This window comes from Gymnoscopelus braueri (genome assembly GCF_963280865.1).
Source record: "Gymnoscopelus braueri genome assembly, chromosome: 8".
NCBI classification, from domain to species: Eukaryota; Metazoa; Chordata; class Actinopteri; order Myctophiformes; family Myctophidae; genus Gymnoscopelus; species Gymnoscopelus braueri.
Genome location: NC_137609.1, coordinates 56,742,774 through 56,758,171, shown reverse-complemented (window position 1 = coordinate 56,758,171; position 15,398 = coordinate 56,742,774). Strand labels below are relative to the sequence as shown.

Sequence of the window (15,398 nt, the reverse complement as noted above, 5' to 3'; positions counted from 1 at the left end):
ACACACAGAATAAACCTGGTTGGTTCATCTTCTTCTTCTTCTTCTTCTAATTAACTAGAACACACAGAATAAACCTGGTTGGTTCATCTTCTTCTTCTTCTTCTTCTAATTAACTAGAACACACAGAATAAACCTGGTTGGTTCATCTTCTTCTTCTTCTTCTTCTAATTAACTAGAACACACAGAATAAACCTGGTGGGTTCATCTTCTTCTTCTTCTTCTTCTAATTAACTAGAACACACAGAATAAACCTGGTTGGTTCTTCTTCTTCTTCTAATTAACTAGAACACACAGAATAAACCTGGTTGGTTCATCTTCTTCTTCTTCTAATTAACTAGAACACACAGAATAAACCTGGTGGGTTCATCATCTTCTTCTTCTTCTTCTTCTAATTAACTAGAACACACAGAATAAACCTGGTGGGTTCATCTTCTTCTTCTTCTTCTAATTAACTAGAACACACAGAATAAACCTGGTTGGTTCATCATCTTCTTCTTCTTCTTCTTCTAATTAACTAGAACACACAGAATAAACCTGGTTGGTTCATCATCTTCTTCTTCTTCTTCTAATTAACTAGAACACACAGAATAAACCTGGTTGGTTCATCATCATCTTCTTCTTCTTCTTCTTCTAATTAACTAGAACACACAGAATAAACCTGGTTGGTTCATCATCATCTTCTTCTTCTTCTTCTTCTAATTAACTAGAACACACAGAATAAACCTGGTTGGTTCATCATCATCTTCTTCTTCTTCTTCTTCTAATTAACTAGAACACACAGAATAAACCTGGTTGGTTCATCATCTTCTTCTTCTTCTTCTTCTAATTAACTAGAACACACAGAATAAACCTGGTTGGTTCATCATCTTCTTCTTCTTCTTCTTCTAATTAACTAGAACACACAGAATAAACCTGGTTGGTTCATCTTCTTCTTCTTCTTCTAATTAACTAGAACACACAGAATAAACCTGGTGGGTCCCTCTGGTGTTGTGCTTGTGTGCGTCTTTAAGGTAATTGAAGGCCTTTGACAGGTACATGACCACACCTGAGCAGGGTTTAGGTGAGTTGTAAATGTGAGGCCAAGCAGTAGCCTGACCAGTTAGTGGTCCGTTTCTACCATGAGGGACATGCATAGCATAGAGTCCTCAGTGTATTCCTGCTGACCAGTGAGGAGATCCTGCCAAGCATCTTGTTCTTTAGTTGTCCTTTTTTCACTGTAGATTCTCCTCTAAAACAACCCAGGTAGGTCATGTCTTCTTTCCTTGTGATCACATTGTCGCCCACTTTGACCGTGAAGGCTTTGGCCCTGCAGAGGTTTATTCTGAATGGATTCACTTTTTCCCAGGTGTAATGATAGTTTATCAGATTTGACAGAGTTCAGAGCCAAGTCCTTTTTCAACCTGCAATTTGTCCTTGTCCGAGTCCATCCGCGAACAGGAACAAGTTGCAGTCACAAGCTGATGTCATGTCGTTCACATATATTAGGAACAGTAAAGGCCCTAGTATGCTTCCTTGAGGAACGCTGCAGCTCACTGGTAGGGGCGAGGGCAGGGTTCCGTTCACCTCCACCACCTGTTCTCTCCCCTCCAGATATGATCACATCCAGTTCACTGATGTGCTATCAAAACCCATTGCTTTCAGCTTATCAATCAGTATAGTGGTTTACGGTGTCAAATGCCTTTTGGAGACCCAGCATGACCATGCCGCAGTATTTGCCCTGGTCCACCTCATGTCTGATGTGGTCGTTCAAATAGAGAAGGCATGTGTCAGTATTTGCCCTGGTCCACCTCATGTTTGATGTGGTCGTTCAAATAGAGAAGGCATGTGTCAGTATTTGCCCTCTTCACCTCATGTTTGATGTGGTCGTTCAAATAGAGAAGACATGTGTCAGTATTTGCCCTGGTTCACCTCATGTTTGATGTGGTCGTTCAAATAGAGAAGGCATGTGTCAGTATTTGCCCTGGTTCACCTCATGTTTGATGTGGTCGTTCAAATAGAGAGGCATGTGTCAGTATTTGCCCTGGTCCACCTCATGTTTGATGTGGTCGTTCAAATAGAGAAGACATGTGTCAGTATTTGCCCTGGTTCACCTCATGTTTGATGTGGTCGTTCAAATAGAGAGGCATGTGTCAGTATTTGCCCTGGTCCACCTCATGTTTGATGTGGTCGTTCAAATAGAGAAGACATGTGTCAGTATTTGCCCTGGTTCACCTCATGTTTGATGTGGTCGTTCAAATAGAGAGGCATGTGTCAGTATTTGCCCTGGTCCACCTCATGTTTGATGTGGTCGTTCAAATAGAGAAGGCATGTGTCAGTATTTGCCCTGGTTCACCTCATGTTTGATGTGGTCTTTCAAATAGAGAAGGCATGTGTCAGTATTTGCCCTCTTCACCTCATGTTTGATGTGGTCGTTCAAATAGAGAAGGCATGTGTCAGTATTTGCCCTGGTTCACCTCATGTTTGATGTGGTCTTTCAAATAGAGAAGGCATGTGTCAGTATTTGCCCTGGTCCACCTCATGTTTGATGTGGTCTTTCAAATAGAGAAGACATGTGTCAGTATTTGCCCTGGTTCACCTCATGTTTGATGTGGTCGTTCAAATAGAGAAGACATGTGTCAGTATTTGCCCTGGTCCACCTCATGTTTGATGTGGTCGTTCAAATAGAGAAGGCATGTGTCAGTATTTGCCCTGGTTCACCTCATGTTTGATGTGGTCGTTCAAATAGAGAAGGCATGTGTCAGTATTTGCCCTGGTCCACCTCATGTTTGATGTGGTCGTTCAAATAGAGAAGGCATGTGTCAGTATTTGCCCTGGTCCACCTCATGTTTGATGTGGTCTTTCAAATAGAGAAGGCATGTGTCAGTATTTGCCCTGGTTCACCTCATGTTTGATGTGGTCTTTCAAATAGAGAAGGCATGTGTCAGTATTTGCCCTCTTCACCTCATGTTTGATGTGGTCGTTCAAATAGAGAGGCATGTGTCAGTATTTGCCCTGGTTCACCTCATGTTTGATGTGGTCTTTCAAATAGAGAAGGCATGTGTCAGTATTTGCCCTGGTCCACCTCATGTTTGATGTGGTCTTTCAAATAGAGAAGGCATGTGTCAGTATTTGCCCTGGTCCACCTCATGTTTGATGTGGTCTTTCAAATAGAGAAGACATGTGTCAGTATTTGCCCTGGTTCACCTCATGTTTGATGTGGTCGTTCAAATAGAGAAGACATGTGTCAGTATTTGCCCTGGTCCACCTCATGTTTGATGTGGTCGTTCAAATAGAGAAGGCATGTGTCAGTATTTGCCCTGGTTCACCTCATGTTTGATGTGGTCGTTCAAATAGAGAAGGCATGTGTCAGTATTTGCCCTCTTCACCTCATGTTTGATGTGGTCGTTCAAATAGAGAAGGCATGTGTCAGTATTTGCCCTGGTTCACCTCATGTTTGATGTGGTCGTTCAAATAGAGAAGGCATGTGTCAGTATTTGCCCTCTTCACCTCATGTTTGATGTGGTCGTTCAAATAGAGAAGGCATGTGTCAGTATTTGCCCTGGTCCACCTCATGTTTGATGTGGTCGTTCAAATAGAGAAGACATGTGTCAGTATTTGCCCTGGTCCACCTCATGTTTGATGTGGTCGTTCAAATAGAGAAGGCATGTGTCAGTATTTGCCCTGGTTCACCTCATGTTTGATGTGGTCGTTCAAATAGAGAAGGCATGTGTCAGTATTTGCCCTCTTCACCTCATGTTTGATGTGGTCTTTCAAATAGAGAAGGCATGTGTCAGTATTTGCCCTGGTTCACCTCATGTTTGATGTGGTCGTTCAAATAGAGAAGGCATGTGTCAGTATTTGCCCTGGTTCACCTCATGTTTGATGTGGTCGTTCAAATAGAGAGGCATGTGTCAGTATTTGCCCTGGTTCACCTCATGTTTGATGTGGTCGTTCAAATAGAGAAGACATGTGTCAGTATTTGCCCTGGTCCACCTCATGTTTGATGTGGTCGTTCAAATAGAGAAGGCATGTGTCAGTATTTGCCCTGGTTCACCTCATGTTTGATGTGGTCGTTCAAATAGAGAAGGCATGTGTCAGTATTTGCCCTCTTCACCTCATGTTTGATGTGGTCTTTCAAATAGAGAAGGCATGTGTCAGTATTTGCCCTGGTTCACCTCATGTTTGATGTGGTCGTTCAAATAGAGAAGGCATGTGTCAGTATTTGCCCTGGTTCACCTCATGTTTGATGTGGTCGTTCAAATAGAGAAGGCATGTGTCAGTATTTGCCCTCTTCACCTCATGTTTGATGTGGTCGTTCAAATAGAGAGGCATGTGTCAGTGGAATGAGATGTTCTGAAGCCAGATTGGAATTCGTATACATTTGTTTTTTTTCAGCGAGATGCCATTCAACCTGTTCATACACAATCTTTTCCATAACTTTCGAGATAGAACTAAGAATAGAAATAGGGCGGTAGTTGCCAGGGTCTAATTTGCTTCCTCTTTTTTATACTGAGGGGTGACTCGCTAGTTTGAAATGTTGCGGGACGCGTCCCTGGCTGATGGAGAGGTTTATTATGTGGGCAATGATTGGAGCAATGGAGGCGACTGTCATGGCCAGTGGCCTTGTTTTGTTGAAGGGCGCTCAGTTTTTTAAACACATCATCAGTTGTCACCATGGTGAGTTTAAAATCATTCTTTGCGTACGGTACACCTAGAGTTTTGTTTTGGGCTTTCTTTCCACCGGTTAGTTTCTGCATTGTTCAATGCTGTCCTAGAACTTTGACGTCCTCACAAGTGTAGTAATCCAGTGTGTTTTCCTCCTAGGCGGTCTGTTTGGCTCCAGTACGTTCAGCCAGCCGGTCACCAGCCAGTCCACCAGCACAGGCTTTGGCTTTGGTGGAACCACCGGCACCAGCAGCAGTCTGTTTGGAAGCACCAACACTGGGACCACCGGAGGACTGTTCTCCCAGCAGAGCAATGCCTTCGGTTCCGCCAAACCTGCTGCCTTTGGAAGTATGTAACATAACATTAATATATTCATTACTGAAATATGTAACATAACATTAATATATTCATTACTGAAGTATGTAACATAACATTAATATATTCATTACTGAAGTATGTAACATAACATTAATATATTCATTACTGAAGTATGTAACATAACATTAATATATTCATTACTGAAGTATGTAACATAACATTAATATATTCATTACTGAAGTATGTAACATAACATTAATATATTCATTACTGAAGTATGTAACATAACATTAATATATTCATTACTGAAGTATGTAACATAACATTAATATATTCATTACTGAAATATGTAACATAACATTAATATATTCATTACTGAAGTATGTAACATAACATTAATATATTCATTACTGAAATATGTAACATAACATTAATATATTCATTACTGAAATATGTAACATAACATTAATATATTCATTACTGAAGTATGTAACATAACATTAATATATTCATTACTGAAGTATGTAACATAACATTAATATATTCATTACTGAAGTATGTAACATAACATTAATATATTCATTACTGAAGTATGTAACATAACATTAATATATTCATTACTGAAATATGTAACATAACATTAATATATTCATTACTGAAATATGTAACATAACATTAATATATTCATTACTGAAGTATGTAACATAACATTAATATATTCATTACTGAAGTATGTAACATAACATTAATATATTCATTACTGAAATATGTAACATAACATTCATATATTCATTACTGAAATATGTAACATAACATTAATATATTCATTACTGAAATATGTAACATAACATTAATATATTCATTACTGAAATATGTAACATAACATTAATATATTCATTACTGAAGTATGTAACATAACATTAATATATTCATTACTGAAGTATGTAACATAACATTAATATATTCATTACTGAAATATGTAACATAACATTAATATATTCATTACTGAAGTATGTAACATAACATTAATATATTCATTACTGAAGTATGTAACATAACATTAATATATTCATTACTGAAGTATGTAACATAACATTAATATATTCATTACTGAAATATGTAACATAACATTAATATATTCATTACTGAAGTATGTAACATAACATTAATATATTCATTACTGAAATATGTAACATAACATTAATATATTAACTCTTTGACTGCGTTTGACTCGATAACGCGTCAATTGCTAGTTTGTCCAGTTGGCCGTCGACGCACGTTCATTGTTTAATCTCTGTTCGCGCGTGATTCTGATTATTGTTCATTCTAGGTTTCGAGTTCCACTTACTTCACCCACACCTGCATCCGGTTTTATGGCGCAGATTCCGTTTCCGGTTTTCATTTTTTTCCCTGGTCATTTTCGGCTAGAATAGGGAAACACACGTTTTTTCACACGGTATAAAAAACGAACGGAGAGGTCCACTTCTATAATCTATAGTCTGGGTGACGAACAGTCATCGCCGTCGTGTATCACATCGTAATTTTGGCCGATCTGAGAATCTGAGAACACGTCACATCCGGTTTGACGTATTTGACTGTTTGGCTCTGTTTGGGGGGGGGGGGGGGGCAGCGAGTCAGCGAGCTGATGAAGGTGTCTATTTGCTGCTCTCTGCTGGTGGAACCATCGTATGTGTTCAAAACCGCAGCTAGACAAACTATATGAAAATTAAATAACAAAATAACAAAACAAAAAAACATGAAAATCGCTGGCACTGGGGGAGTACTTTATGAAAATACTCTGGCAGTCAAAGAGTTAATATATTCATTACTGAAGTATGTAACATAACATTAATATATTCACTTCCGTACCAGTAGTGTAATAGTGTGTGTTTTTAGTGTAATAGTGTGTACATAATGTGTGTGTTTTCAGACTTCTGTACCAGTAGTGTAATAGTGTGTGTGTACATTTATCAACGGAGCGTATAAACCGGCGTATATTTTTCCATTTATTCGGCCGTACACCAACGAAGTCACATTTATGAACGAATCCTATACAGCCGATCCGAGCGTACATTTGGTCCCAGCCTTTATAAATGTCACGGCTGAAACCGAGCGTCATTTAAATAACACGCCCTTAAATATTCTGGAAACGCCCCGATTTTACGACATGAAGAACCGAAAAGAAAGAGTTTCGCCGGCTCGCCTCGCTGCCTGTCAAGTCACACACACACCTCTCTCTCTCACTCACTCATGACAAATTATGAAACCAATCACATCGCCATGAATGGAATACGTTTGCATATTAATTTATTTACCCCATACCGAGCAGTGCGTGTTCAAGTTACACTAAAATAAAGCAGTCAGACTCGGCCAGGCTGCAGTGATTCCGTGCCGCCACGTTAATAAGAGATTGGAGCGTCGGGTTTATATCCTTAACCCAGCCAGGTTGTAGTCTTCATAACTCTCTATGACATAACTCCATAACATAGGACAAGCTACTGTAAGTTTGTACACCTCACTGTCCATGAAAAGATGTTCGAGAGTCCCGAAAATGCGCTCGCAGAAGCGCTCGTATATTTTGAAAATAGCAGATCTACAAGCTCACAACGCGTCGCGATGCGACCCGTTGTGAGCTTGCAGATCGGCTATTTTCAAATAGCCAATGCAGCCAGATCTGCAAGCTTAACCGAATGACTGGTAAAGCAGTTTGTTTAAATTTCACAGGGATTATTTATTAGTGTAGATATACATTTAGGAGTGGATTATGTGTCCAGATGCCTGTCAGACAGTCAGACAATGCTGCTCCGCGGGTCTAGAATGGAATAAACGGGCGCAGCCAAAGTCAACAACTGGTCTCTACCAGACGTGAGATCTCAGCGTACGGTAGGATGAAGCCCACGTCAGGATATTTTGATAAATGTCGAAAGGTGGTGATCTCGCCGTACGCCCATTATTTGGGCTGCACCGCGTTGATAAATGAGGGCCAGTGTGTGTGTTTCCAGACTTTGGTACCAGTAGTGTAATAGTGTGTGTGTTTTCAGTGTAATAGTGTGTACATAATGTGTGTGTTTCCAGACTTTGGTACCAGCACCAGTAGTGTAATAGTGTGTACATAATGTGTGTGTTTCCAGACTTTGGTACCAGCACCAGTAGTGTAATAGTGTGTACATAATGTGTGTGTTTCCAGACTTTGGTACCAGCACCAGTAGTGTAATAGTGTGTACATAATGTGTGTGTTTCCAGACTTTGGTACCAGCACCAGTAGTGTAATAGTGTGTACATAATGTGTGTGTTTCCAGACTTCGGTACCAGCACCAGTAGTGTAATAGTGTGTACATAATGTGTGTGTTTCCAGACTTTGGTACCAGCACCAGTAGTGTGTACATAATGTGTGTGTTTCCAGACTTTGGTACCAGCACCAGTAGTGTAATAGTGTGTACATAATGTGTGTGTTTCCAGACTTTGGTACCAGCACCAGTAGTGTAATAGTGTGTACATAATGTGTGTGTTTCCAGACTTTGGTACCAGCACCAGTAGTGTAATAGTGTGTACATAATGTGTGTGTTTCCAGACTTTGGTACCAGTAGTGTAATAGTGTGTGTTTTCAGTGTAATAGTGTGTACATAATGTGTGTGTTTCCAGACTTTGGTACCAGTAGTGTAATAGTGTGTGTTTTCAGTGTAATAGTGTGTACATAATGTGTGTGTTTCCAGACTTTGGTACCAGCACCAGTAGTGTAATAGTGTGTACATAATGTGTGTGTTTCCAGACTTTGGTACCAGCACCAGTAGCGGGGGTCTGTTTGGGAACACCAACACCACGGCCAACCCGTTCGGTGGAGCCACCGCCTCTCTGTTCGGGGGCTCTGGGTTCACCGCGGCCCAGCAGCAGCCTGGCACCACCCTCAAATTCAACGTGAGTATGAACCAGGTGTAGCGGTGGCCATTTTGTGCTGCCACAGATAGAAAACCCCATTCATTCTCTGCCCATAGAGATTTCCGAAAATATTCCAAAACCCATTCAATCCGGGAAAGTGTCATTTTAAGATTTCTTTGGGCTGTTCAAAAACAGCAGATCTACAAGCTCACTCGCGGCAACGAGTGAGCTTGTAGATCTGCTGTTTTAATCTACAAGCTCACTCGCGGCACCGAGTTTTGAAAAATCTTGGATAGTTTTCGGCGTTACTGTGCATGCGTGGCCACGTACGTACGTGCGTGCGCATGCATGCGCAACCACAAACGTGCCCATGCACGTTTGTGGCTGCAAATCATGTGCGTGAAACAAGCACAGCATCCCCTAAATGATCCTTTGATGCTCATATCCCCTAAATGATCCTTTGATGCTCATATCCCCTAAATGATCCTTTTGATGCTCATATCCCCTAAATGATCCTTTGATGCTCATATCCCCTAAATGATCCTTTTGATGCTCATATCCCCTAAATGATCCTTTGATGCTCATATCCCCTAAATGATCCTTTTGATGCTCATATCCCCTAAATGATCCTTTGATGCTCATATCCCCTAAATGATCCTTTGATGCTCATATCCCCAAAATGATCCTTTGATGCTCATATCCCCAAAATGATCCTTTGATGCTCATATCCCCAAAATGATCCTTTGATGCTCATATCCCCAAAATGATCCTTTGATGCTCATATCCCCTAAATGATCCTTTTGATGCTCATATCCCCTAAATGATCCTTTGATGCTCATATCCCCTAAATGATCCTTTGATGCTCATATCCCCAAAATGATCCTTTGATGCTCATATCCCCAAAATGATCCTTTGATGCTCATATCCCCTAAATGATCCTTTGATGCTCATATCCCCTAAATGATCCTTTTGATGCTCATATCCCCTAAATGATCCTTTGATGCTCATATCCCCTAAATGATCCTTTGATGCTCATATCCCCAAAATGATCCTTTGATGCTCATATCCCCTAAATGATCCTTTGATGCTCATATCCCCAAAATGATCCTTTGATGCTCATATCCCCTAAATGATCCTTTTGATGCTCATATCCCCTAAATGATCCTTTGATGCTCATATCCCCTAAATGATCCTTTGATGCTCATATCCCCAAAATGATCCTTTGATGCTCATATCCCCTAAATGATCCTTTGATGCTCATATCCCCTAAATGATCCTTTTGATGCTCATATCCCCTAAATGATCCTTTGATGCTCATATCCCCTAAATGATCCTTTGATGCTCATATCCCCAAAATGATCCTTTGATGCTCATATCCCCTAAATGATCCTTTGATGCTCATATCCCCAAAATGATCCTTTGATGCTCATATCCCCTAAATGATCCTTTTGATGCTCATATCCCCTAAATGATCCTTTGATGCTCATATCCCCTAAATGATCCTTTGATGCTCATATCCCCAAAATGATCCTTTGATGCTCATATCCCCTAAATGATCCTTTGATGCTCATATCCCCTAAATGATCCTTTGATGCTCATATCCCCTAAATGATCCTTTGATGCTCATATCCCCTAAATGATCCTTTGATGCTCATATCCCCAAAATGATCCTTTGATGCTCATATCCCCTAAATGATCCTTTGATGCTCATATCCCCTAAATGATCCTTTGATGCTCATATCCCCAAAATGATCCTTTGATGCTCATATCCCCTAAATGATCCTTTGATGCTCATATCCCCAAAATGATCCTTTGATGCTCATATCCCCTAAATGATCCTTTGATGCTCATATCCCCTAAATGATCCTTTGATGCTCATATCCCCAAAATGATCCTTTGATGCTCATATCCCCTAAATGATCCTTTGATGCTCATATCCCCTAAATGATCCTTTGATGCTCATATCCCCTAAATGATCCTTTGATGCTCATATCCCCTAAATGATCCTTTGATGCTCATATCCCCAAAATGATCCTTTGATGCTCATATCCCCTAAATGATCCTTTGATGCTCATATCCCCAAAATGATCCTTTGATGCTCATATCCCCTAAATGATCCTTTGATGCTCATATCCCCTAAATGATCCTTTGATGCTCATATCCCCTAAATGATCCTTTGATGCTCATATCCCCTAAATGATCCTTTGATGCTCATATCCCCAAAATGATCCTTTGATTCTCATATCCCCTAAATGATCCTTTGATGCTCATATCCCCTAAATGATCCTTTGATGCTCATATCCCCAAAATGATCCTTTGATGCTCATATCCCCTAAATGATCCTTTTGATGCTCATATCCCCTAAATGATCCTTTGATGCTCATATCCCCTAAATGATCCTTTGATGCTCATATCCCCAAAATGATCCTTTGATGCTCATATCCCCTAAATGATCCTTTGATGCTCATATCCCCAAAATGATCCTTTGATGCTCATATCCCCTAAATGATCCTTTGATGCTCATATCCCCTAAATGATCCTTTGATGCTCATATCCCCAAAATGATCCTTTGATGCTCATATCCCCTAAATGATCCTTTTGATGCTCATATCCCCTAAATGATCCTTTGATGCTCATATCCCCTAAATGATCCTTTGATGCTCATATCCCCAAAATGATCCTTTGATGCTCATATCCCCTAAATGATCCTTTGATGCTCATATCCCCAAAATGATCCTTTGATGCTCATATCCCCTAAATGATCCTTTTGATGCTCATATCCCCTAAATGATCCTTTGATGCTCATATCCCCTAAATGATCCTTTGATGCTCATATCCCCAAAATGATCCTTTGATGCTCATATCCCCTAAATGATCCTTTTGATGCTCATATCCCCTAAATGATCCTTTGATGCTCATATCCCCTAAATGATCCTTTGATGCTCATATCCCCAAAATGATCCTTTGATGCTCATATCCCCTAAATGATCCTTTGATGCTCATATCCCCAAAATGATCCTTTGATGCTCATATCCCCTAAATGATCCTTTTGATGCTCATATCCCCTAAATGATCCTTTGATGCTCATATCCCCTAAATGATCCTTTGATGCTCATATCCCCAAAATGATCCTTTGATGCTCATATCCCCTAAATGATCCTTTGATGCTCATATCCCCAAAATGATCCTTTGATGCTCATATCCCCTAAATGATCCTTTGATGCTCATATCCCCTAAATGATCCTTTGATGCTCATATCCCCAAAATGATCCTTTGATGCTCATATCCCCTAAATGATCCTTTGATGCTCATATCCCCTAAATGATCCTTTGATGCTCATATCCCCAAAATGATCCTTTGATGCTCATATCCCCTAAATGATCCTTTGATGCTCATATCCCCTAAATGATCCTTTGATGCTCATATCCCCTAAATGATCCTTTGATGCTCATATCCCCAAAATGATCCTTTGATGCTCATATCCCCAAAATGATCCTTTGATGCTCATATCCCCTAAATGATCCTTTGATGCTCATATCCCCTAAATGATCCTTTGATGCTCATATCCCCTAAATGATCCTTTGATGCTCATATCCCCTAAATGATCCTTTTGATGCTCATATCCCCTAAATGATCCTTTGATGCTCATATCCCCTAAATGATCCTTTGATGCTCATATCCCCAAAATGATCCTTTGATGCTCATATCCCCAAAATGATCCTTTGATGCTCATATCCCCTAAATGATCCTTTGATGCTCATATCCCCAAAATGATCCTTTGATGCTCATATCCCCTAAATGATCCTTTGATGCTCATATCCCCTAAATGATCCTTTTGATGCTCATATCCCCTAAATGATCCTTTGATGCTCATATCCCCAAAATGATCCTTTGATGCTCATATCCCCAAAATGATCCTTTGATGCTCATATCCCCTAAATGATCCTTTGATGCTCATATCCCCAAAATGATCCTTTGATGCTCATATCCCCTAAATGATCCTTTGATGCTCATATCCCCTAAATGATCCTTTTGATGCTCATATCCCCTAAATGATCCTTTGATGCTCATATCCCCGGACGGGTCTGGTCTAGGAAATGATATCAAATACAACACCAGTTGGTATTATTGAAGGAGACAAATAATCCACTGAAGTTTTCAAGTTTCCAAACTTTTTGAGAGGAGTTTATATTTATAGCAAAAGGTTTTAGAACAAGTGGTTCTCAAAACACAGATCTTCTATTCTGGGGGTCCCTGGCAGATGGGAGGGTTGGGGGTCCATGAAGCACAGATGTAGAATGGTCCTCGGGTCTTCACTGCATCATTATAAAGACAGGTTTATTTATGAAGGTCGTAGGTCAAACAGGATATTAACAACAATACCCCCCCCCCCCTCCCCCCACAGCCTCCAACAGGAAGTGACACCATGGTGAAAGGGGGCGTGACCACCAGCATCAACACCAAACACCAGTGTATCACTGCTATGAAGGAGTACGAGAACAAGTCCCTGGAGGTACACACACACACACACACACACACACACACACACATTTAACATCTTTATATGCGTACACATTTTAACAAGTAATTCTTGAACACAAACAGTAGAAACACAAACTTGGCAAAACTCAACAAGTTTCTCAGGATACAGATCACAGATAGGATAGGTCAGGATACAGATCGGATAGGTCAGGATACAGATAGGATAGGTCAGGATACAGATAGGATAGGTCAGGATACAGATAGGATAGGTCAGGATACAGATCACAGATAGGATAGGTCAGGATACAGATAGGATAGGTCAGGATACAGATAGGATAGGTCAGGATACAGATAGGATAGGTCAGGATACAGATCACAGATAGGATAGGTCAGGATACAGATAGGATAGATCAGGATACAGATCACAGATAGGATAGGTCAGGATACAGATAGGATAGATCAGGATACAGATAGGATAGGTCAGGATACAGATAGGATAGGTCAGGATACAGATCACAGATAGGATAGGTCAGGATACAGATAGGATAGATCAGGATACAGATAGGATAGGTCAGGATACAGATAGGATAGATCAGGATACAGATAGGATAGGTCAGGATACAGATAGGATAGATCAGGATACAGATAGGATAGGTCAGGATACAGATCACAGATAGGATAGGTCAGGATACAGATAGGATAGATCAGGATACAGATAGGATAGGTCAGGATACAGATCACAGATAGGATAGGTCAGGATACAGATAGGATAGGTCAGGATACAGATAGGATAGGTCAGGATACAGATAGGATAGGTCAGGATACAGATAGGATAGGTCAGGATACAGATAGGATAGGTCAGGATACAGATCACAGATAGGATAGGTCAGGATACAGATAGGATAGGTCAGGATACAGATCACAGATAGGATAGGTCAGGATACAGATAGGATAGGTCAGGATACCGATAGGATAGGTCAGGATACAGATAGGATAGGTCAGGATACAGATAGGATAGGTCAGGATACAGATAGGATACAGATAGGATAGGTCAGGATACAGATAGGATAGGTCAGGATACAGATAGGATAGGTCAGGATACAGATAGGATAGGTCAGGATACAGATAGGATAGGTCAGGATACAGATCACAGATAGGATAGGTCAGGATACAGATAGGATAGGTCAGGATACAGATAGGATAGGTCAGGATACAGATAGGATAGATCAGGATACAGATAGGATAGGTCAGGATACAGATAGGATAGATCAGGATACAGATAGGATAGGTCAGGATACAGATAGGATAGGTCAGGATACAGATAGGATAGGTCAGGATACAGATCACAGATAGGATAGGTCAGGATACAGATAGGATAGGTCAGGATACAGATCACAGATAGGATAGGTCAGGATACAGATAGGATAGGTCAGGATACAGATAGGATAGGTCAGGATACAGATCACAGATAGGATAGGTCAGGATACAGATAGGATAGGTCAGGATACAGATAGGATAGGATAGGTCAGGATACAGATAGGATAGGTCAGGATACAGATAGGATAGGTCAGGATACAGATAGGATAGGTCAGGATACAGATAGGATAGGTCAGGATACAGATAGGATAGGTCAGGATACAGATCACATACAGGAAGCATCGTCTCCTCCATGTAAGGCGACTGACAATAATCACAGACACTGAACACAATGTCTTATCAGCTCTTGGCTTATTGGTCATTCCTGTAATCTGCAGGCCTTTAACAACACATTTATGAACATTACCGAGGCTTACATATGAACACAAGTAGTTTACATTTGTAACCAAGCTGTATAATAGCATCCTTAAGACGTTGGTACTTAAGCACCTTGGTAAGGAATGCCTCTTCCAGGCTATGATCAAATGTACATCCTACCTCTAAGATGGTCACTTATTATTATTATTATTATTATTATATAAGATGGTCTATTCTCTGCTGTCCTCATCAACAACATCTGGTGTATTATCTGTAACATCTGAAAAGGCATCATCTTCATTATTGCTCATGAACATGGAGGTTGAAACCCAAGAGTCAGATGA

The 15,398-nt window shown here is 40.3% G+C and overlaps 1 protein-coding gene across 2 annotated transcripts in view; it reads left to right on the top strand.

Annotated features, from left to right (window-relative positions):
* The window catches only part of nup98 (nucleoporin 98 and 96 precursor), an 84,069-nt gene that overhangs the window by 6,080 nt on the left and 62,591 nt on the right, over positions 1-15,398 (top strand). The window contains exons 4-7 of one of the 2 annotated variants that reach the window (XM_080434609.1): positions 4,804-4,992; positions 8,318-8,342; positions 8,754-8,877; positions 13,244-13,351. In XM_080434609.1, the coding sequence (XP_080290735.1) occupies positions 4,804-4,992; positions 8,318-8,342; positions 8,754-8,877; positions 13,244-13,351 (446 nt within the window). Of the gene's footprint in view, positions 1-4,803; positions 4,993-8,317; positions 8,343-8,731; positions 8,878-13,243; positions 13,352-15,398 lie in introns of both variants that reach the window. The other variant, XM_080434610.1, reaches the window with a different exon arrangement.